The sequence below is a fragment of the Globicephala melas genome, chromosome 1 (assembly GCF_963455315.2).
Source record: "Globicephala melas chromosome 1, mGloMel1.2, whole genome shotgun sequence".
In the NCBI taxonomy this organism is placed as follows: Eukaryota; Metazoa; Chordata; class Mammalia; order Artiodactyla; family Delphinidae; genus Globicephala; species Globicephala melas.
In genome coordinates, this window is record NC_083314.1 from 22731096 (window position 1) to 22751464 (window position 20369).

Consider the following 20369-nt stretch of genomic DNA (forward strand, 5'->3'; position numbering starts at 1 on the left):
GCCTGGCACTTAGGAAGAAAATACATGTTAGTTTATTAAGAAAGTTTCTATGTTTTAGGTTATAAATGAGAAGCTGCTTGACAAGGAATGTCAGCCAGGCTTCCCATCTCAGGAAAGAGGAAACCTTGCGGCGTGGGATTGCAGAAAGGGTTGGGGGTGGGGTGGGGTGATGGGAGGGAGACAGGAGGGAGGGGAGGGGGGAGGGGTGGGAGACACACCACTGTGTCCGGGCAACACTGTCATCTGCCGAGGTGCCACCTGGCTGCGCGGTGACTCAGCCTTCACTAAGGCTTTACCCAAAGCAAAGACCACCCTGGGAGAAGCACATGCAATTATTATTATTTTTCCATTTTAATGTAATAATAATAAATTGAAACCAAAGCAGATGAATGACTTGTACGAGGTCACCCGGCCAGTGAAGATTAGAACCCAGACCTTTGTTCTTTCTGTTACCAGAAATGCATTAACCAAGCTGGCAGAAGGAAAACAATCTTTACTGTGATGTAATTGAAAACATACTACAAATGAAATTCCAGTTCAATATTCAGGTCTTACAATTCAGGTTGACCAGTACCCGAGAGGTGCTGGGGTTTCTCAGCTTCTCCAGGTCACCACTATCGACGTATCTTGATTGACAGAAGAAGTCTCTGATGTCTAACCAAATATATTGCTGCTCCAGCCCACCGAGTGCATTCCTGGTTGTTTTTATCTTCAAGGAAGAGAGAACACTTATCCATGTAACCCTTTCTAAAATTGAAAGCTGTTATGAAATTGATTTCCATCCCAATCCCATTTTACCTAAACATTCCTGAGGTGCTTCCCTCTTACCTAAGGAACCCCAGAGCTGTATGAAATTACAGATGGCTTTGAGGTGTCCACATGCTGAAAAAGCTCTCAGGCAGCCCTGAGGGAGGAACAGGGTGAACTATTAGAGATGCCCCCGAGACAGAGTGGCCAGGATAGAAATTCACTAAGAGTTCCCCACAACCCAGCCAATCTAGCACGAGCACAGCATCTCAGAAGTGCTCAGCAAACACTGGCTGATTGAATAAAAGAGTCAGAACTCAACAGTTGAGGGTCAGGCTGGGAGCTGCACAGGGCTTTCACCCCAGTAAACCAGAAGCTTCTCGAGGCACAGCAAGTAAGAGCCCAAACTGACATTTAAGCAGAAGAGTTGTCATTCATTCATTCATGACTATATGCATTCATTCAGCTGTGTTTACTGGGTATCAAGCATTAGGACCAGGAGGGATGGCCTACAACCCAGCCTGTTCCCCATACCTGGAAGCACCCAAGTTGGTGGTGGAAACAGACAGGAAAACAGATGATTACCACACGACGTGGTCAGTGTCACTGGGGAGGAGTCCCAGGTTCCACAGGAGCCCAGAGCTGGGCTCCGGCCCACAGTGACACAGAAGGTGGGCCCAGGTGGAAGGAAGAGGCTGGGCCCAGAGCACCCATTTGTCCACCTTTGCCAAGGAGGACACACTCATGCCCAGAGTGTTCCTGGATGCAGTGCAAGACCAGAGTAGGGCACTCGGGTCGCTCCAGCCCTGACTGACCGCCTTGGGGCAATGCGTCCTGCTAGAGCACTGCACAGCCAGGGCAGCCCGGCAGCCCCCTGAAGGTCTACAGAATGTATTTGGTGACTAGGTAACACCCTCGTATGATTCCTAAATCAGTACACTGCAAAAAGGTTTATAATGAGATGTTACTCCTGTCCCTGTTCCTGTCAGCCTCCTTCCCTCTGTCCCCCCACAAGTACCCCTTCTTGGTGTCTTGTGTATCCTTCTAGAGTTTCTTCATCCAATTTCGTATTTCCTCCTTTTCTTACATAAAGGTAGCAAGCTATCCACACTGGCTTGGACCTTGAAAAGAGGTGCATTTCATTTTCAAAACACTACTGATCTCAAGTAGACACGATATCCATTCTGCCTACGTTCTGGTTTATTGGTAAACCAGAGCACAGGTCAAGGCTTTAAGTATTTGACTAGATATGCAGAAAGGCCTGTCTATACCATCTCGAACGGTGAGGGAAGAAGCACAGTCAGGCTCTCTGGTGTCCCTCCCCAGAGCGTTGCTTAGTAATGGTCACGTGCGGACAAGGATGAAGAAGGGTGTGTTTGTGCCCCACGCGGCCTGCCAGTGGGGATCAGGGGAAACATTTTAAAATCTTTTAACTATGGAGATCATGCCTGCTTATTGCAAGCAACAATCTAAAGCAAAATAAACAGAGAAAGAAATCAACTGAGAAGTCAACCTCAATCCCACTTCCCCAAAGTAACTATTGCTAACTTTTGGGCCGGAGGTCTGTGCCCCCATTTCACAGGAGAGCAAAACTGAGGCAACAGATGATGGAGTGTTTGGGGGGTCCTGAGAGAAGTCAGTTATGAAACGAGGGCTGTGCCTGCTCTAGGCCCGGCTGCCCCCAGAGTCCAGGTGGAGAAGCAGAGAGTGGGGGAGGGCGGGCAGGGGGTTAGCTGGCGCCCTTCCTCACTCTTACCCATCTCCGTGCTTCCTTTTCCTCTGCCTTCCCGTGTTTTCCACTTCTCCTCCCTGTGTCCACATCTTTCCTCGGCCCTTGTGCAACTCAGAACAAGGACCAAGTCTTCCTGACTGCGGCACACCCCGGCCTCACAGGGTGCTCGGCGCAGAGGGAGTGCTGCGCAAGTGTTTCTTGGGAAGGCTGCCCTAGCCTCTCACACCAGCTTTTACTCCTACAAGGCGTCAGGAAGCATTCACGGGCTTTCCTGGTGGCTCAGGCCCCAGCCGCTAGACCCTCTGTCCAGGGTGTCCTCTGCAGCTCCATCCCCCGCACCCATCAGCCCTGTGAGGAGGCGGGCAGCTGAGAGGGGCCGGCCTGAGGCCCCGCAGAAAGGCGACCGGAACTGGTTTCCAAGGGGGGGCCCTCTTCGCCTACGCCCTGGAGGCCTGGGGCCGCAGCCACCTTGGGTGAAATCTAGTCCTGACCACACCTGGTCAAAGCTCAGAAGCAAAGGGCAGGGGGTCCTGAGCAGGTGGACTCACATGAGCCAGGTGGACCCTACACACCAAAGCATGAGCCAGGGCCTAGCAGTTAGTAGGTCCTCAGTAAATGTATGTTGGTGGATTTAGGCCTGGGAAGGAGGTGGCCTTGCAGGGGGGCGGAGGAGAGGAGATGAAGGGCAGTCTCCTGTCACCTAAGACAGCTTGCCAGCAGGCTAGGTGCAGAAAGGACAGAATTTGGTATCAGACTTGGATTTGAGTCCTGGTACCACTTCCTAGCTAATTAAACCAGGGACTGAACTCGGGCCACAGCAGTGAAAGCCCAGAATCCTAACCACTATGCCACAAGGGAACTGCCTATTTCCTTTTTTTTTTTAAGTTTTTTTTTAAAATAAATTTATTTATTTATTTTTGGCTGTGTTGGGTCTTTGTTTCTGTGCGAGGGCTTTCTCTAGTTGCGGCAAGCGGATGCCACTCTTCATCGCGGTGCGTGGGCCTCTCACTATCGCGGCCTCTCGTTGCGGAGCACAGGCTCCAGACGCGCAGGCTCAGTAGTTGTGGCTCATGGGCCCAGTTACTCCGCGGCATGTGGGATCTTCCCAGACCAGGGTTCGAACCCATGTCCCCTGCATTGGCAGGCAGATTCTCAACCACTGCACCATCAGGGAAGCCCCTTTTTTTAAAGTTTTATGAAGTGTAACTTACATATCCTAAAATTCATGCACTTTAAGTTTACGATTCAATAACTATGTCCAGAGTTGTGCAACCATTGCCATAATCTGATTTTAAATCACTTCATCACTCCAGAAGAAACCCTGTCCTTGTCCCATTCCCACCCCAGCCCTAGGCAACCAGTCTACCTCTGTAGAGTTGCATTTTCTGGACATTTCATGTAAATGAAATCATATAATTTGTGGCCTTCTGCAAGCAACCTCCTTAACATGATGTTTTTGGGGTTCGTACGTTGTACCATGTGTCACTACTTCCTTTTTATTACTGACATAATATCCATTGTGTGGGTATAACACATTTTATCCCTTCACCAGTTTTTCAGCATTTGGGTTGTTTTCACTTCTTGGCTATTTTGAGTAATGCTGCCACAAAGAATCATGAGCAAGTTTTTGTGTGGACATCTGTTCTTCTCTCTCTCGGGTAGGTATCTACAAGTAGAATTGCCTGGTCATACGGCAACTCTGTTTAACCTTTTGAAGAACTACCAGCCTGTTTTCCAGAGTTGCTGCACCATTTTACACCCCTACCAGCAATACACAAGGGTTCTAACTTCTCCACATCCTTGCAACATTCGTTATTATCCTTTTTATTTTTAACTAGAAGTCACACAGTGGGCGTGAAGTGGTATCTCACCGGGTTTTGGTTTGCATTTCCCTCATAACTAATGATGTCGAGCATCTCATTTGCCATTTGTAAATCTTCTTTGGTGAAATGTCTATCATCTTTTTGGGCCACTTACTTAACCTCTTACTCTTAATTATACCCAGCTCCTAAGGCCATGAGACTTTATGTAGAGGGTTTGCAAAGGGGCTGCCATATAATGAGGGCTTAAAGATGACAGCTTTTAGTATTGTCGTACTCGTTGTCACTTTGGTCCCCTAGGAATACGCTGGAGTTGGGGCCCAGCTGCCCTCCCTCCTCAGGGGAAGGTGAAGGATGAGCTCCACTGGCACAAGGGTCCACATGTTCTAGATGTTCTGCTGAGCAGCTCCACACGATCTCATTTCATACCCACCAGAACCTTTTGATGAAGCATGACCTCCATATTTCTAGGGATGAAACCTTGAGGTCCAAGATATTCAGTACCTTCTCCAAGGTCGCCTAGTTGAAAGCGGTGGGAACTAAGATGTGAACTCAGAGCTGATGTTGAAGCCAGTGCCACAGGCAGGAGCTGGTGGGGGCAAGCACCAGGGACACGGCCTGCAGGGGGAACCTCCGGGCTCAGTCCGGCTGTGTAGACGGCCCCACGACTGATGAACAACTCAACTGGAGTAAGCTGCTTATCCCCTTCAGGCCTCGGCATCCTCTATAAAGTCAGAAAAAGAATAGTTCCTCCCTCGGAGGGCACGTGTCTGGATCCGATGTAGCGCCCGGCCCAATACAAGCAGGCAGCTTCCTCCTTTGTGGCCGGGCTGCGGCCAGCCCCCCACCAAGGCCACTTGGCTCTTCTTTGCCCTGAGCTTTGGCCCATCCTAGAACACAATCTCCTAACCCTGACCCTGACCCTAGGGGCCGGGCTGGAGCAAGGTGTCATTACAGCTCTCAGGGCCTGGCCCCTTATTTCCTCTCATCCCTACTTCTTGCCTTTAGGCAGTACTCTCCCGAAGCTGGAGCACCTGGAGAGGGCCTCGAGTTCTCTAGAATGATGACTTAAGATAAAGCATAAGAAAAGCAGGGTAATAAAAAATAAAGCTTTATTAAAGCAGCTAAGCTTAGCAGCACTGAATAACACACTTTCAATGGTATACCTCGGAAGCAAGAGTTAAATAGAACAGTCTAATAGGTGCATTTCTGATTAACTGTGATCATTCTAAGTCACTCTCTTCTTTTCCATTTACCGATTCAAAGAGAAAAGCTCTTGTCATGTTTTGTACCTCTTACCTCCTTGACTTGGCAACAAACTGACCCTGCCTTGGGCTCCAGCCAGAGGACCCCAGTTGAAGGGGTCATCAGCTGAAGGTCTCCAGACCTCCCTATGGAGCTGGGGCTCTGACTGGAGTCCCAGCCTCTCTCTCCTGTAACCGTGTGAGGTGTGCAAGGCTGCATCTGGTTTCCAGCATCCACCACCCCTTCAGAGCACCTTCTAACCAGAGACAGGAGGGGAAACTAGTGCTGCTTGGTCTGAACAGACTTGAGGAGGTTTTATCACAAGGACCTGAAGACTGACTGAGTCTACCCCTGCACTACACAGCGTCCCTCATCCGAGGGCTCCAGTCACAGAGAGGAGGGCAGACCGAGGCTGCCTTAGTCTCTTTTGCCTCCTGGGACTGGGCTTCTCGTGAGGAGCTTCCCTGAGCTGGAGGGGGTCAGTGAGGTCACTGTGCGGGAGTCCAGCTTCACTCTGTCCAGGAGGGTCTTCTTGAGGGCAGCTGGGGAGATCTTTTCTTGGTCGGCCATGGACTGCAGCTCTCTGCAGACAAAGCCCCAAGAGGTTGAAGGAGGAGCCAGAGCTGCATGAGGCTTCCCCATTCACTTAACCCCCAACCCTTGTTGACTTGGTACCAGCCAAACTTAGAACCCCAAACCAAAAACTCCCCTAAGCTTCCTAGAAGTGCTATTTAACTAAGTAGGGTTACTACATAGATGTAGAGCTTTAAGTGTTATCTGTGATCAGATGGGGAGAGAGTGTGGAAAAATCACAGGACTGGAGGTCAAAGACTTGAGGTCGAATCCTGCCTCCATCACTTACTAGCTGTTTGACCTTGGGAGAGCTGTATCTCTAAGCCTCGACTTCCTCATCTGTAAATCAAGCTAACGCCAGCTATCAGAACTGTGTGAGAATTAAATGAAGGCCTACAAACCCTTACCTAACAAAGTCTAATAAATCGTGGTTATTAACAGAGCACATAAAAATAAATAAATTTTAAAAAATTTTAAAAATTAAAAAAATAATAATAAATTAAAAAATAATAATAAATTCAAAACAAAACAAAACAAAACAGAGCACAGACTCCAGCATTGGTAATGGGACCAAAGATGGCAGATTCTGCAAGATGGTGTGCAGCCCATACTGGGGCTGGCAGGGAGTAGAGGGCCTGGGCAGAGGAGGAGAGAGACCCACCGTGTTTGGATGCAGGAGGCCTCAACTGCGTTGATGAGCAGGGAGCGGAAGCCCCCGCTCTCTAGGACGTGCAGGGCGTGGATGGTGGCCCCCCCAGGGGAGCAGACATTGTCCTTGAGCTGGCCCGGATGCTGCTCTGAGTCCAGCAGCATCTTGGCAGCACCCTAGGAGGTGCAGGAGGGAAGCATTAGAGCAGAAAACTGCTGGTGCCCCTTGAGATGAGCTTCTCCACACCCACTGCTCCTCCCCAATCCTTATCCCAGCTTCCCAACCAAGCCGTGCCCCGGCCCAGTGATCCCTAAGAACCCCATCCCCACACTGTGGTCCAGAACACGCAGGCGGAAGATACTGACCAGCAAGGCCTGGGCCCCCAGTCGGACAGCCAGGCGCCTCGGCAGGCCCATCTTCACCCCACCGTCAGCCAACGCGTCCAGGGCCATGAACGCCTGTGGAGACACTCACTGAGCCCTGGGGCAGCAGGCACTCAGGGGCACCCCCTAGGGTCTACTTTTCCTGATGACTGGAACTAGCTCCAAGGGTTGACCTCCTCCACCAGCCTGCCTTGCCCAAGAGGTGGGTGATACCCCCAGCCCAGGCCTGCCTGCCAGCCCATCTTGCGCCCCTGGGTCCCCGGAAGGCTGCGTAAGTATATGAGGGCCTCACATAGGCAGGCCCGCTGCCGCTGAGCCCTGTGACGGCGTCAATCAGGTCCTCCTCCACCTCAGTGCAGAAGCCCACGCTGCTCATGAGCTGCTCCAGGAGCTGCCCATCCTCCACCAGGGCATGGGTGCCCGTGGCATACACTGTCGCGCCCTCTCGCACCAACACGGGCGTGTTGGTCATGCAGCGGATCACCTTGGGGGCCGGTTGGAAGGCCATCAGCTTCTGGGGTTAAGGCAGAGGGCCGAGTGAGTGGCCAGTCCCACTAGCACCCACCCCTCCTCCCCTCACACAGGACTGCCAGGGCTGAGATGGGCACCTTCTCGACAGAGCTGATGGTGACACCTGCCGCGCAGGAGACCACAATGTGCCTGGCCTGAATGTCGGCCCCGATCTCGTCCAGGATGAAGGGGATGATGTGTGGCTTCACGGCTAGGAACAGGACGTCACTGTGCCTCACTGTCTCCTTATTACTCCGGGTCAGGTTCACACCCATCTTCTGCGGGAGGAGACCACTGGGCTCACAGTGTGCAGCCTCACTAGGCCCAGGAACTCCCAAGGAGCAGCTGAACCCCGCAACAAGCCTGGAATTCCCTGCCCCAGCCCCTCAGGGTCTGCCCCTACCGCCACCGGCACAAAGTCTTCCAATGTTGCTACCGGGCAAGTGAGCATAGGTGCTGGATGCGGACAAGCTTCCCCATGGCAACCAGGAAATAGCTGTCCCCCATCCCCACTTCTCTGGCACCCAAGGCACCCCTCTGCCAGGTAAGAAGTCTCCATGGCTGGAAAGTGGCAAAGGGAAAGGTGAAATGCTAGTAGTGCCCAATGGTCGGAAGCGAGGCCGTATTCCAACTCCAGACACTTGTTCATCAGAGTGCAGTCTCTGTGTGGTCCAGGGGTGGGCTGGAGGATACCCATCTCTCTAAGACTCCATATGGAGAAACAGGGCCCTCCAGTGCTGGTAACATCAGCCATCCCAGGCACAGACACTGCCTGTCGCCCGCCTCATTAGACATCCTCTCCCACACTGCTCAGGTTTGGGGTGAAGACTTGGGATATTCTTTTTTTAGACAGAGGAACGACTAACCTGCCAGGTTCTTTCCCAACACACTCTTTTATGCCTCAGAATAATTCAGCTACGTGGCTATTGTGGTCTCCATTTTATAAATAAGGAAACTGAGTCTCAGAGTAGCCGAGGACCGTAAGGCCACTTAGCCAGTGGATGAAGAAAAGTGAGTATTTTATTGGATACCTACTATGCGCCAGGTGCTTTCCATACATAAAACCTCAACTAACCTTCTAACCACCCCAGTATCTGGATTAGAACCCAAGTCTGTCTGCCTGGGCGCTCCCACCACCCTGAGCTGCCCCATGGAAGGTGGAGGATTATGCTCCTGGTGGGTAGGTCAGCGCCGACCATGGACCAGCACAGGGGCTCAGCTCATCAGGCCATCCTTCTCCTGGGCCTTCACCCTCTTCCCCAGTTACCCCCCTGCCCCACCTACCCTGAGCGCGGACACTGTGGGCAGGTCCATGTCCGGGGAGCTGGCTATTATCTTGTGAGCCGACAGGATGCCTGGAGAAGACAGGGCTTTTCAACTGGGGATCATGGCCCACCCGGTTCCCATGCTTTCCCTGGGAAAGCAGAGTCAAAACCCACGACGTTCTGACCGATGTGGAGACGGCTGCTAGTGTCCTTCTCCCCGCTCAATCCCTTATGCGGGCATGACTCTCTTGCTGCTTAAGAGGAGTTTCCTCTCCCCCAGCAGACACAAATTCCCCTTTCTTCATTCATTCACGTTCGTGGGGTGGAGGGCGGTTCACAGGGTAGGCTAGGAACCGTCCGCACATCCGCCTCCCGCCTCCCGGCGCTTACCTGCGGCCGTGAAGCCCCGCGCCAGGGCACAGGCCAGCTGGCCAGCGCCGATGAAGCCCACGCTCATGGTTCCAGGCTCTGCGTCTGCCGGGCCGCCGCAGAAGTCGGCTCAAAGGTGCCCTAAAAGAAGAGTGGAGAACGGAGGGCCCAGCGGGCGCAGAGCCCCGGACCCGAATCCCGGTAGCTGCCCGCAGCTTCCGGGCCGGATCCCGCCACCCCTCCTCATTCACACTCACCGACTGCGCCGCCGGAGCCCAAGTGTCCCCGCCCCTCCAGGGCGACCAATCCTCGGCCGGGACGAGGCCGTGTGCCCGCCTCCTGCGCACGGGATTGGCGGGTGGAATCTCGGACGCGGCGGGTGAAGCCGGGATTTCCGCCTTGTGTGGGCCCCAGCCCTGGGGGCCCGAGAGCCCAGCCATTGGAAGCCGCGTGGGGCTCAGCGCTGAGGCCGGGCAGAGGTCTGGCTAATGTTATTCTTGGTGCTGGCCATGAGCCGCACCTCGAGGGCAAGAGGAGCTCTCCAGGTTGCTGATTTGTGGGGACGAATGTGACGCTCTTGGCGGGGCTTCAGACAGGAGCTTGGGGACCTGTGGGCTCCGGCCCGCGCGGGGAGGCAGCGGGGGAGCCGCGGTTACTCACTTGAACTTGCGTTGTTCACGCGATTGGTCTTATTAACTATATTGCGAATAGGGTCAGTTCCTCTGTTTAGGAAATGATGGGCTCCTTAGAGCCTGACTAAAGTAACCCCGACCACCGCCACTTGCTTTAAAACGCTCCACAAATGTGATGTTTACGTTTTCATCAGTAGTAAATATAAGTAGTACGGGGGACAGGTGACAGAGGAAGGAGATGGCATCTCAAGAGGGAGGCGTCTCAGAACAGCAGGAGAGACAGTTGGTTCACCACCGCCTCTCTCAGTTTTTCTACAGGCCTTTCCGTATAATCCACACCCCACCCCCAGGCTTTCTGCAATGTTCCTCCAGTTGATCACGTCCAGGAGGACAAGTCCCTGGTTCTTGAGTTTCTGGACCCTTAAAAGTGAGGACCAGGGACTTACCTGGTGTTGCAGTGGTTAAGAATCTGCCTGACAATGCAGGGGACGCCGGTTGGATCCCTGGTCCTGGAAGATCCCACATGCCCACATGCCGCGGAGTAACTAAGCTGGTGTGCCACAACTATTGAAGCCGCGCGCCTAGAGCCCGCGGGCCACGACTACTGAGCCCGCGTGTCACAACTACTGAAGCCATAGCAATGAGAAGCTCGTGCACTGCAATGAAGAGTAGTACCCCCCTTCCTTTGGCAGCAAAGAAAACCCAACGCAGCCAAAAATTAATTAATTTTTAAAAAGTGAGGACCAAATATTTACTGTGAAGCAAAATTACATTTCTATAACTTTCTCTGATTAGGAAAGTAATACATGTATATTGAGAAAAAATTTAGAAAATACAAAAAAAGGAAAAGTCAAAATCACCCATAGCCATACTTCCTAAGGATCATTTTCTGCAGACATTTTTTGTGTGTTTCCTTACACATTATTTTGTATGCATACATACCTTTTCCATCGTTGGAAATAAATGATATACATGTAGTCTTGAAATTTCTATACTAGATATACAATAGTTTCCAATGTCACTGAAAAGTTATTTAAAACAAGATTTTAGTGACTACTTAGCCTTCCATTAAATGCATGCACTGTACTAATTTAGCCATCCTCTCAAAGATCAGCATTAGGTTTATTAATTCATTCAATATATATTTATTGAGCCAGTTTCTGGGGATCCAGCCATGAACAAAACAGACAAAAGTCCTTATCTTCATAAAACCTATATCAATTTTTAAAATTATTGTTCATACTACTGTGAGAACGTCTTTGCCTAACTCTTTGACTATTTCCTTAGCTTGGATCCCTGAAAGTGAGATCTTGTGGTTCTGTGTGTAGAAGCCTTAAATGCTTCCCGTAGTGGCCATGTTGCAGCCCAGCCTAGTTGTCACCAGCGTGGGCTCTGACACCAGAAACCCTACAGCTCACACTAGCTGAAGGAAGAGGGGGACTTATGACACAGCCCTTAGGAAAGGTGCCGAGGAGCTCACTAACCAGAAGGAACACCTACATCACGAGGACCTTGGGGACTGGAACCAGAACTTCCTAACGGTGCCTGTGCTTCTGAGGGATGCTCGGGTTCCCCACGGTCCACTGGGAGGCTGCAGGGCCCCCTGGCCGTCTGGTTCTGGCCTGCAGTACAGAAGGTTGTGCGCCGAGTGTGTGTGTGCGCGTGAGTGTGTGTGTGTTGGAGTGGGGTGAGGTGTAGGAGACACCAGTATCTCACACCTGTCAGTCCCCTTACACACATCCATCCCTTACCTGATTGCCTTGGTAACTCCTGCCTCGGCTTCCAGGAGTGGAGGTGAAATATGAGGAGGACTGGAGAGCCTGGGAAAGGAGGCCGAGTTGGTGGCCCCCAGTGCTGGCTTGATTCCCAGCCAGGGCAGGCCACGTAAGACAGGAAGCAGCCAGAGCACTTGGTCCTCCTGACTAAGCTTGAACATGTGAACTCCTGACCAGAAACTGGCTTTTTTTTTTTTTTTTTGCGGTACGTGGGCCTCTCACTGTTGTGGTCTCTCCCGTTGCAGAGCACAGGCTCCGGACGCGCAGACTCAGCAGCCATGGCTCACGGGCCCAGCCGCTCCGCAGCATGTGGGATCCTCCCGGACCGGGGCATGAACCCATGTCCCCTGCATCGGCAGGCGGACCCCCAACCACTGCGCCACCAGGGAAGCCCGAAACTGGCTATTTTTAGTGGTACTTTGTGATCTTTTTTTTCCCCAAAGTTTAAAGTTTATGCGTACAAAGTTTTAAATATACATTTTAATTGTAGGCAGTCCCATTTCATTTTCTTGTAATGACCTTGCTGATTCTAAAGGCTCATTTCGTCTGCACAGCGGCCCCTGCTGTGGCTCCCATGGCCATTACATTTGATGCCTGTGAAGTTCCTTTGGGTACAAGTGTTGGATGGATGAGATGAGATGAGATGAGAAAAGACCCGTCCTCCCCACCCGGCCACTTAGGACATACCCTCAGGAAGCCTGGTGCTGCCATTCTGCCATGGACATATACTCTCCTTCTCTGCCACCTGCCTTCTTGGGTGCCTACTCTATCACTTTACTCCATCTGAACAGACAGAGAAGTCCAGAGAGAAAACAGGGAGTTCACTAAGCTTCCAGGACTGCCCACCTCACTCCTCTCCTCTGATCCTCGCATCCACCAGTCAGATGGGTTGGGCTGTTCCTGCCCTTCCTCCCTTCTCACCCCCAACCCCACGGTCCTGCCCCCTCTTCACCTCCAGCTGTCCCAACAAAGTGGACAGTGCTTCATTTCTGCTTTCACTTGTCCAGGGTCTTCACTCTCAAGGCTTCAGGACATCCTTCCTGGTCTGTCTCTGGATAGCAGGCTCATCTTCCTAAGAACGGAGATGATTCAGGGAATGAGGGCGAATCCTGAGCTGCTCCCAGCCAGTCAAATGGCAGGTCCCCTTGACTCCTTCCCGATATAGGAATCTCCAGGGAGTCACACTTTGCATGCATATTTGCCTTGTTGTTGTTGTTCTTATACCAATAATCCATGTTTACTGTAGAACAATTAGAAATTAGATCAAATGGAAAAATGAACACTGCCTTTAATCCCACCACCTAAAGAGAATCAATGTGACTCTTTTGGAATATGACTGTACACCTCTTTTTCATATGCGGTAAGGCACACCTTAACCTTGATTTTTCTTTTCTTTTCTTTTTTTTTTTTGGCTATGCCACGCGGCTTGCGGGATCAGGCTTTTTCCCCGACCAGGGATCGAACCTGGAGCCCTTGGCAGTGAGAGCGCTGAGTCCTAACCACTGGACCGCCAGGGAATTCCCTTAACAGGTACTCCTGTTGTATGTAAACAGGTCAGGTTGTGTATGAACAGGAGATTCAAAAACCGAAACTATTTTGTTTTAGGATGGTGGGATTATGGGTAGTTTTCAATTCATGCAAAATTAGCTGTAATGTTGTTACTTTATTCAGTGGAAAAAAATTGTAATTACAGCTCACTTCTAATGGGATTTGGTTCACTGTCTGTATTAGTTTTCTGCTGCTGCCGTAAGAATTCACCACAAAGTTAGCAGCTTAAAACAAAACGGATTAGTTATCTCACATTCTGTGGGTCAGAAATCTGAGTGGGCCCAACTGGCTTCTGTGCGCCAAATCAAGGTGTCAACTGATCTGGGTTTTTATCTGGAGGTTCTGGGGGGAAATCGGCGTCCAGTCTCTTTCAGGTTGTTGGAAGAATTTGGTTCCATGTGGCTGTAGGACTGAGGTCCCTTTTCCTTGCTGGCTGTCAGCTGGGAGTCATTCTCACCTTCTAGAAGTTACTCACGTTCCCTGGCTCATGGTCCTTTTCATCTTCAAACCAGCATGGCAGATTGAGTCCTTCTCAAGCTTTGAATCGCTTTGACCTCCCCTTCTGCCTCATCTCTCCTGCCTCCAGCTGGAGAGAGTTCTCTGCTTTCATGTGATTAGATCGGGTGCACCTGCATAATCCAAACCAATCTCCCTATTATTTTTTTTTAATTATTATTTTTTCTTGCGCTACGCGGGCCTCTCACTGCTGTGGCCTCTCCCGTTGCGGAGCACAGGCTCCGGACGCGCAGGCTCAGCGGCCATGGCTCACGGGCCCAGCCGCTCCGCGGCATGTGGGATCTTCCCAGACTGGGGCACGAACCCGTGCCCCCTGCATCGGCAGGAGGACTCTCAACCACTGTGCCACCAGGGAAGCCCCAATCTCCCTATTTTAAGATCTGTAAACTTAATTACATTTGCGAAGTCCCTTTGCCATGTAACAGAACATACTCACAGTTTCTAAGGATTGGAGGGCATGGACGTATTTGGGGAGAACATTTAGTCTACCACATTGTCTCCCTGTGCTGATGAGCACATCCTTACTTTTTGAAATGAAGCCGATTTCCTAGGTATTTTTAGCTCGCATGGGATGATGTGAGCAGGCCCATCCTTGCCACTGATTGCATGTGACTGGTTGGGAGTCCACAGACCTTTTAGAGCCACAGATACGTCACTGAGAAGCTGGTAGAATTCTTTAGATGATTTTGATAACATTCTTGTAGAGAAAGCGACTGTATGCCCTGGTACCCACAACATGCCAAGTGGCAGTTCTTCATTTTGATGTCTTATAGAGGTAAGATAGCCATTTACAAGTCAGAGACAAATCTTCTCTCCCCATCTCCAACAATATTCTTGCCAAGTCCTCAAGTCCTGGCTGTCCACAGACTAGCTCCTTTTCCCCTTTGCTATTCAGTTGCTATTAATTAGCTTTGTACACCAAAATAGAAAATCCATGAACTTCAATAAGTCAGGCATGAGGAAACCCCGTTGAGCGGGAAAGGTAAATGTAGGGGAGTTGCCAGATGTGGCAGCTTCCAAATGACATGTTAACTAATGCCTGTGTCATCAGCAGAGCATGGGGCATGCTGAGCTCTACCCCATAGATTTGCATTGCCTCAGCCTTGATTTCTTCATCTGAAAAATGGGAATAATAATACCTACCTCAAGGAGTAGTTGCAAGAATTAAGTCGTATAATGTATATGAGGTTGCCTAGCATAGGTCCCAAGTTCAGAGTGAATGCTCAGTAAACATTCGCTTGCCTTCCCTGTCCCCAGAACCACTAATACAATAATTGTTTACAATACTATTTTTGGAATGAGAGTTGGAGGGATATAAATATTACAAATAAAAGCAGAATCTAAACCGTTATTACAGTCTTCAGCGCCACCTAGGGGTTGGGGGACCTTGGTCACGCCCATTCTTCAGATCCTTATGTCGCTCTCATTCCCCATTATTGCTCCCTCTCTCCTACGTCAAGGACACTACAAATTAAATACAGAGACACAGAGTGAAACATCACTTTTATTTCAGCAGATTATCTACATTCGATTGTTTTCTTTTTGCTAAGTTAAAAGAAACAAACACGTAAATACACGTGGGTTCTGGTGATAAGTTCTCTAAAATAGTGGGGGAAATAACCTACATATGCACAGGCAATGCTCTGTCTCTGGAGGAGCAGAGGAGTGGGTGAGTTTAGGGCTGTCTGATCCCCAGGGCAATGAAGTCCTAGAGCTGAATCCCAAATCCTCCTTTTTAAAAGGAAATGGTGGCCCAAAGGCGTCTGCATTTGTTTGAGGTCACAGTTTATGGCCCTATTAGATCCAGAAACCAGGTGTCCTGATACCCTGTCCACTGTCCCTAGCCTAAAGCCCTTCATCCTCCCTTCTAGCACCCTCTCAGGGGACTGGGGACCCAAGTATATGTACAAAAGCCCAGAGCGGATCAACATTTTGGTGAATGGGGCTTCTTTTTAGACCTCCTCCCTACCTAGGGGAAACAGAGGGATTTTTTGTTTTGTTTTAATTCATCGTATAATAGAGTAAATCAGTCTGTTTTCCCACTTCTCATTGTGGGGTCTGTTGTCCCATACTCGGTTGAGAATCTGCTAGAGAACAGAAGCTCCTAGCTGACAATCTGTCCCTGCTCAGCTATATCCTTTAACAAGTAGACTGGGATTTCCCTCTACAGCTCTGCAATTGGGTTGCATTAATTACTCATGTAAGTGCTTAGGGTGGGTGACGGACAGGAGAGCAAGAAATGGAAGAACACACGAGACAGGTAAAATAGGGGCACTCAGCTGGGGCAGGGGTAACTTGCTAAGTAGAAAATTAAGACCTATGTTAAGACCTGCTTTGTGCACGTGTCTAGTCAGAGCCTCCATGGCTGCACCCCACACCTACGGCTCCAGCTTCCTTGGTACAGGCGCCCCATCCGAGGCACAGCTGCACTTCTGCACCCTCATGTTGGGCAAGCTGACCACCTGGGGCCTGGGCTTGCCTCCCTCCGGGATGCTGACAATCATGGGCAGCGAGGTCGTCTCTGAGGCGATGCACTGTCTCGGCCCCAGAAATGGCCACTTGAAGGTCAGGGGCTCTGGGGGCTGCTGGCAGGTGCCCACACACTCATAGGCCAGGAAGCCTGGGGGCTCCAGGACCCAGTTCTCAGCCCACTTCATCCCCTGCAGGTCAATGTACACCTCCCGGCGGCAGCAGTGGGTGCCCTCGGTCGCTGGTGCCTTAGGATCACAGTTTCCCTGAGCTCTGTGGGGGGCAAGGAGAGGCAGAGTCAGAGGTCAGCTGTGAGGGCAGAGGTCAGCTGGGAGGGCAGAGGTCAGGGAGCCCAGGGCGGGGCTTCGTGGGGCATCTGGAGGGAGATTTATGGTCCATCTCTTGTTATGTTCAAAATGCTGGCTATTTGTGATAAGTGGTGAATGAATAAACACATCCAAAACATAAATTATAAATCAGTTACTGTTCACTAAAGGTTTCCTATTATGCTAGGCACTGAACTAAGTACTTTACATATATTATCTCAGATGATACTTGCATTTCATCCTCAGATGAACCTTGAAGAGGTTCCAGTATCATTCCCATTACACATGAGGACACAGAGACCCAAAGGTGTTAACTGACATGCCAGAGTTCCTGCAGCAGTAGAAGGCAAAGCTACATTGACCCAGACTGTATGATTCCAAAGCCCTGTTATTAATCACCCTACTACACAGCTCCATCCACTCCAAATAGCTAACTTGTCCCAAGAAGAAAGAATTCACCAATGCCAGAGGAAAGCTGTTTAACCCTAGTAACCGCTAATGCTAATATTTTTCAAAGAATTAATCAGGGAAGAGGGTGGAGTGAAGACAGGTGATTACAATAATGTATACGTATCAATGACAACATAAAGCTCGTTGAAAATACCTGAAGTTTTTTGGTTTTTGGTTTTCAGTTTTTGGTTTTGTTTGTTTTCTTTTTGCCAGTTGGTTGGCTTACGGGATCTTAGCTCCCCGACCAGGGACTAAACCTGCACCCCCCTCACCCCCCGCCCACAGTGAAAGCAATGAGTTCTAACCACTGGGGTTCCAGGGAATTCCCTGAAGATATTTTCAATAAAATATTTGAATAATAAAAATTCCTACCATTAGAAACTCTTAACATGTAGTGGGGAATCAGTTGCATCCTGGGGCTATCTGCATCTGCCCCCCAGCTTGTCCCCGCCACAGTGGGCCTGGACCACCCAGTCTACTAGAGTCCTGGCCCTGCACCTACCCGTAATCCCTGAGGTCCAGGGTGTGCAGCTCCAGCTGGGGCTCCCGCTGCCCGGCGCCCGACGGCCCCTGCGAGGCGAAGCGGACCAGCGTATGGGCGCTGGAGGCCAGCGGGCCCAGGTGCTCCCGCTGCACCGACACCTGCAGCAGCAGTGACTGCCGGGGCCGGCGCAGCTGCTGCCAGAAGTTCACGGCATCCGTCACGTCCAAGGCCTTCCAGCCGCTCTCGTGGATGGACACCAGCCTGCGACACCACACGGAGACACGGGCCCGCGCTGAGGGGTGGGGACTGGGACGGCTGGGGTGGCCCCGGGGGAGGGCCCTCTCCCATCCTTCTCCTCCCCCTCCCCTCCCCCCCAGGGGCCCCCCGCGCCGCCCCTCCTCCCCCAGGGCACCCCTCCTCCCGCGCCAGGCCCAGTCCCCCTCCTCATCCCCCGCCCCACACTCCAGCTGCCACCTCCCCACCTGGAGTCGATGAGGGAGGTGCGGTTGGAACCGTCGTCGCGGACGTGCAGCCACTGGACGGTGACTCGGGCGCGGTCGCTGCGCGGGAAGAGCCGCTCGTGGCTGCGGAGCGCGGCCTTGGGAACCGGCTCCTGGAAGAGGCGCAGCACGGCCTGCACCAGCTCGCTGTGGGGCGGCAGCCGCTGCTCCATGTCGAACACCAGCAGGTGCGAGGAGACCTCGGACACCAGGAACCTGCCGGCCACCTCTGGGGACACGAGCGGGGTCAGCGGGGCCCCTCCGGGCACCAGGGGAGCTCTGAGGGTGGCAGGGCCACTGAGGCGGTGGCCAGGAAGGGAGAGACCAGCCCCTGTTCTGTCTCCCTGGGCCAAGCTCAGTTACCTGAAAATCCCCCTATGTGTCTGGGCCTTGTTTGTAACAATCTCCGCCCAGCAGGAAGGCTGGCATGGCTGACAGGGCTACCTCAGCTGAGATGCTGAAGATCAGAATCCTCCCCTGGGGGCACCTGGCCTTGGGTCTAGCTCTGGGCACTGAGGAGGTGAGTCCAGGCCCAGGGAGGTAAGAGGCTGAATAGGACTCAGGATGGCTGCATCCCTGACAGCTGAATAGCTCGGCGTTACGCTACAGTGTTGTCCCGACACCTTTTCATCCACAATAACACACTTTAATATTCACAGCGCTGGGAGGTGGGTCGGCTACAGTCACACCAGTGCTCCGGAGGAACAAACAGAGAAGCAAAAAGATGATTCTAAAACCATTTGCTCGGGCTTCCCTGGTGGCGCAGTGGTTGAGAGTCCGCCTGCCGATGCGGGGGACACGGGTTCGTGCCCCGGTCCGGGAAGATCCCACATGCCGCGGAGCGGCTGGGCCCGTGAGCCATGGCCGCTGAGCCTGCGCGTCCGGAGCCTGTGCTCCGCAACGGGAGAGGCCACAACAGTGAGAGGCCCGCATACCGCAAAAACAAACAAACAAACAAGAAAAACCATTTGCTCAAGGTCAGGCTACTGGTGGCAATGTGAAAACGGTACCCCAGAAGCCCTGACTCTACGCCTCTCCCTGAGACTGTGCCAGGGTTCTTGCCACACCCACACGCTCCCATTGGCTCTGCTTTCTCTTCTCCATCCTCATCTTCTCTGATGCCTTAGCTTTGGCCCAGCTCCTCCTGGCCCCGAGGGGGGGGGGCCCTCAGTGCAGACAGAGACCAGGGGCCCGGGCCCAGCCTTCCTCACAGTCCATGGTCCCTCCTCATCACCCTGTGGACCCTGCGCCCCTAGATCGCCTCCCCAGAGCAGCCCCCCCCACCCCCACCCCACGAGGACCAGGCTGCAGCAGGGAGGGAGGGCCTCACCTCGGAAGTTCTGGCTGAACCTCTTCCCCCGGGAGCGGGCCCCGTGGCTGCGCTGCAGCAGGGCCACGTACTGGGCCCTCACGTGGGCAGGGATGATCAGCCTCTCCACATCGGCCCCGTCCAGGACAGGAGCCTCGCTGAGGCGCAGCTGCCGCAGCAGGCTGCCCAGGACCCGCTCCTCGGTCAGGGCCGCCCCGGGGCCGGCCAGGGGCAGCGCCCAGAGCGCCCAGCAGAGCCAGAGGGGCCGCATGGTGCTGCTCGGGAGACGCAGGGGCAGAGCGGACGTGTCCCCGGACGAGGCTCCGGGAGGGTCCCAGCTGGGTGTGCTGAGGGCCAGGCTGGGCCAGCTTTATAGCCAGGCCTGGGCTGGGCCTGGGTGGTGGGAGGGAGGGAGCCCGGGAGGGAGGGAGGTCACACCCCTCGGACCTCCTGGGAGTTCAGCGGCCAGACAGGTCCCTGAGCCCCGAGGAGGGGGCTGTCTAGAAAGGGCACAAAGGGCTGTCTGGATGCCACACGGGCCTGGGGCCTCTGACCGCTGCTGTCTGGCAGCTCAATAATAATTTTAGTGCCTATTGAATTTGCCTGACCCCACCTCAGTCCTAGTCTATGAAAAAGTGAGCCTATTCTGTGGAAACGAGTGTCCCATTAGCCGGCTGCTTAAATCTCTTTCCTGCAGGCCAGTCTGGGTCTAGGTTTGCTCACTGAGAGGAAGGAGGGAAAGTGTTCTGCACTCCTGCCTGTTCTGGTCCAGGCCCCGTTCAGGGCACTTTCACAGAAGCCCCTTGAGTCGCCTCCCTCCATTCTCCAGTCCCTGCAAGCCCCCTCCTGCTCATCTCCACAGTCCCTCAGGTGACCCCGTCCTCCCCGTGACAGAAGGAAGCTAGACGCTATCAGGACAGGGAAGCTGGCAGCTCGGCTCTCTGCCAGTCCCAGGAGAAGCGATTTCTGCACATGTCTTTGCAACCACAGGACTGCAGTGAGGGAGCCCTCAGGTGCAGCATCCTCCTGGAGAGCCAGCCCTCTGCATGGTGAGCCGGCCGCAGGCT

The 20369-nt window shown here is 52.6% G+C and overlaps 2 protein-coding genes across 6 annotated transcripts; both read right to left on the reverse strand.

Moving 5' to 3' along the window:
- Window positions 1-389: 389 nt before the first annotated feature.
- PYCR2 (pyrroline-5-carboxylate reductase 2) lies at window positions 390-9557 on the reverse strand. 4 transcript variants are annotated; one of them, XR_009564754.2, is made up of 8 exons: window positions 9315-9557; window positions 8944-9014; window positions 7758-7937; window positions 7442-7663; window positions 7132-7224; window positions 6779-6942; window positions 829-904; window positions 391-709 (listed from the first exon to the last, which is right to left on the reverse strand). XR_009564754.2 is itself a non-coding variant. In XM_060302885.1 (7 exons), the coding sequence occupies exons 1-7, from the start codon at window positions 9379-9381 to the stop codon at window positions 895-897; spliced, it is 807 nt and encodes a 268-aa protein (XP_060158868.1). In that variant the 5' UTR covers window positions 9382-9557; the 3' UTR covers window positions 390-894. The 4 variants fall into 4 exon arrangements, 3 of the variants coding, with proteins under 3 accessions (XP_060158868.1, XP_030724316.1, XP_030724314.1); XM_060302885.1 differs by having other exon boundaries at window positions 390-904; XM_030868456.3 differs by lacking the exons at window positions 391-709; window positions 829-904 and adding an exon at window positions 5395-6127 and having other exon boundaries at window positions 7758-7870.
- Window positions 9558-16142: 6585 nt separating this feature from the next.
- LOC115859457 (left-right determination factor 2-like) lies at window positions 16143-19573 on the reverse strand. Of its 2 annotated transcripts, XM_030868453.2 has the most exons (5): window positions 19324-19573; window positions 18194-18222; window positions 17976-18091; window positions 17512-17754; window positions 16143-16506 (listed from the first exon to the last, which is right to left on the reverse strand). In XM_030868453.2, exons 1-5 carry the CDS (start codon window positions 19571-19573, stop codon window positions 16143-16145), a joined length of 1002 nt encoding a protein of 333 aa, XP_030724313.1. The 2 variants fall into 2 exon arrangements, with proteins under 2 accessions (XP_030724313.1, XP_030724312.1); XM_030868452.1 differs by having other exon boundaries at window positions 17976-18222.
- Between the last annotated feature and the right edge of the window lie 796 nt (window positions 19574-20369).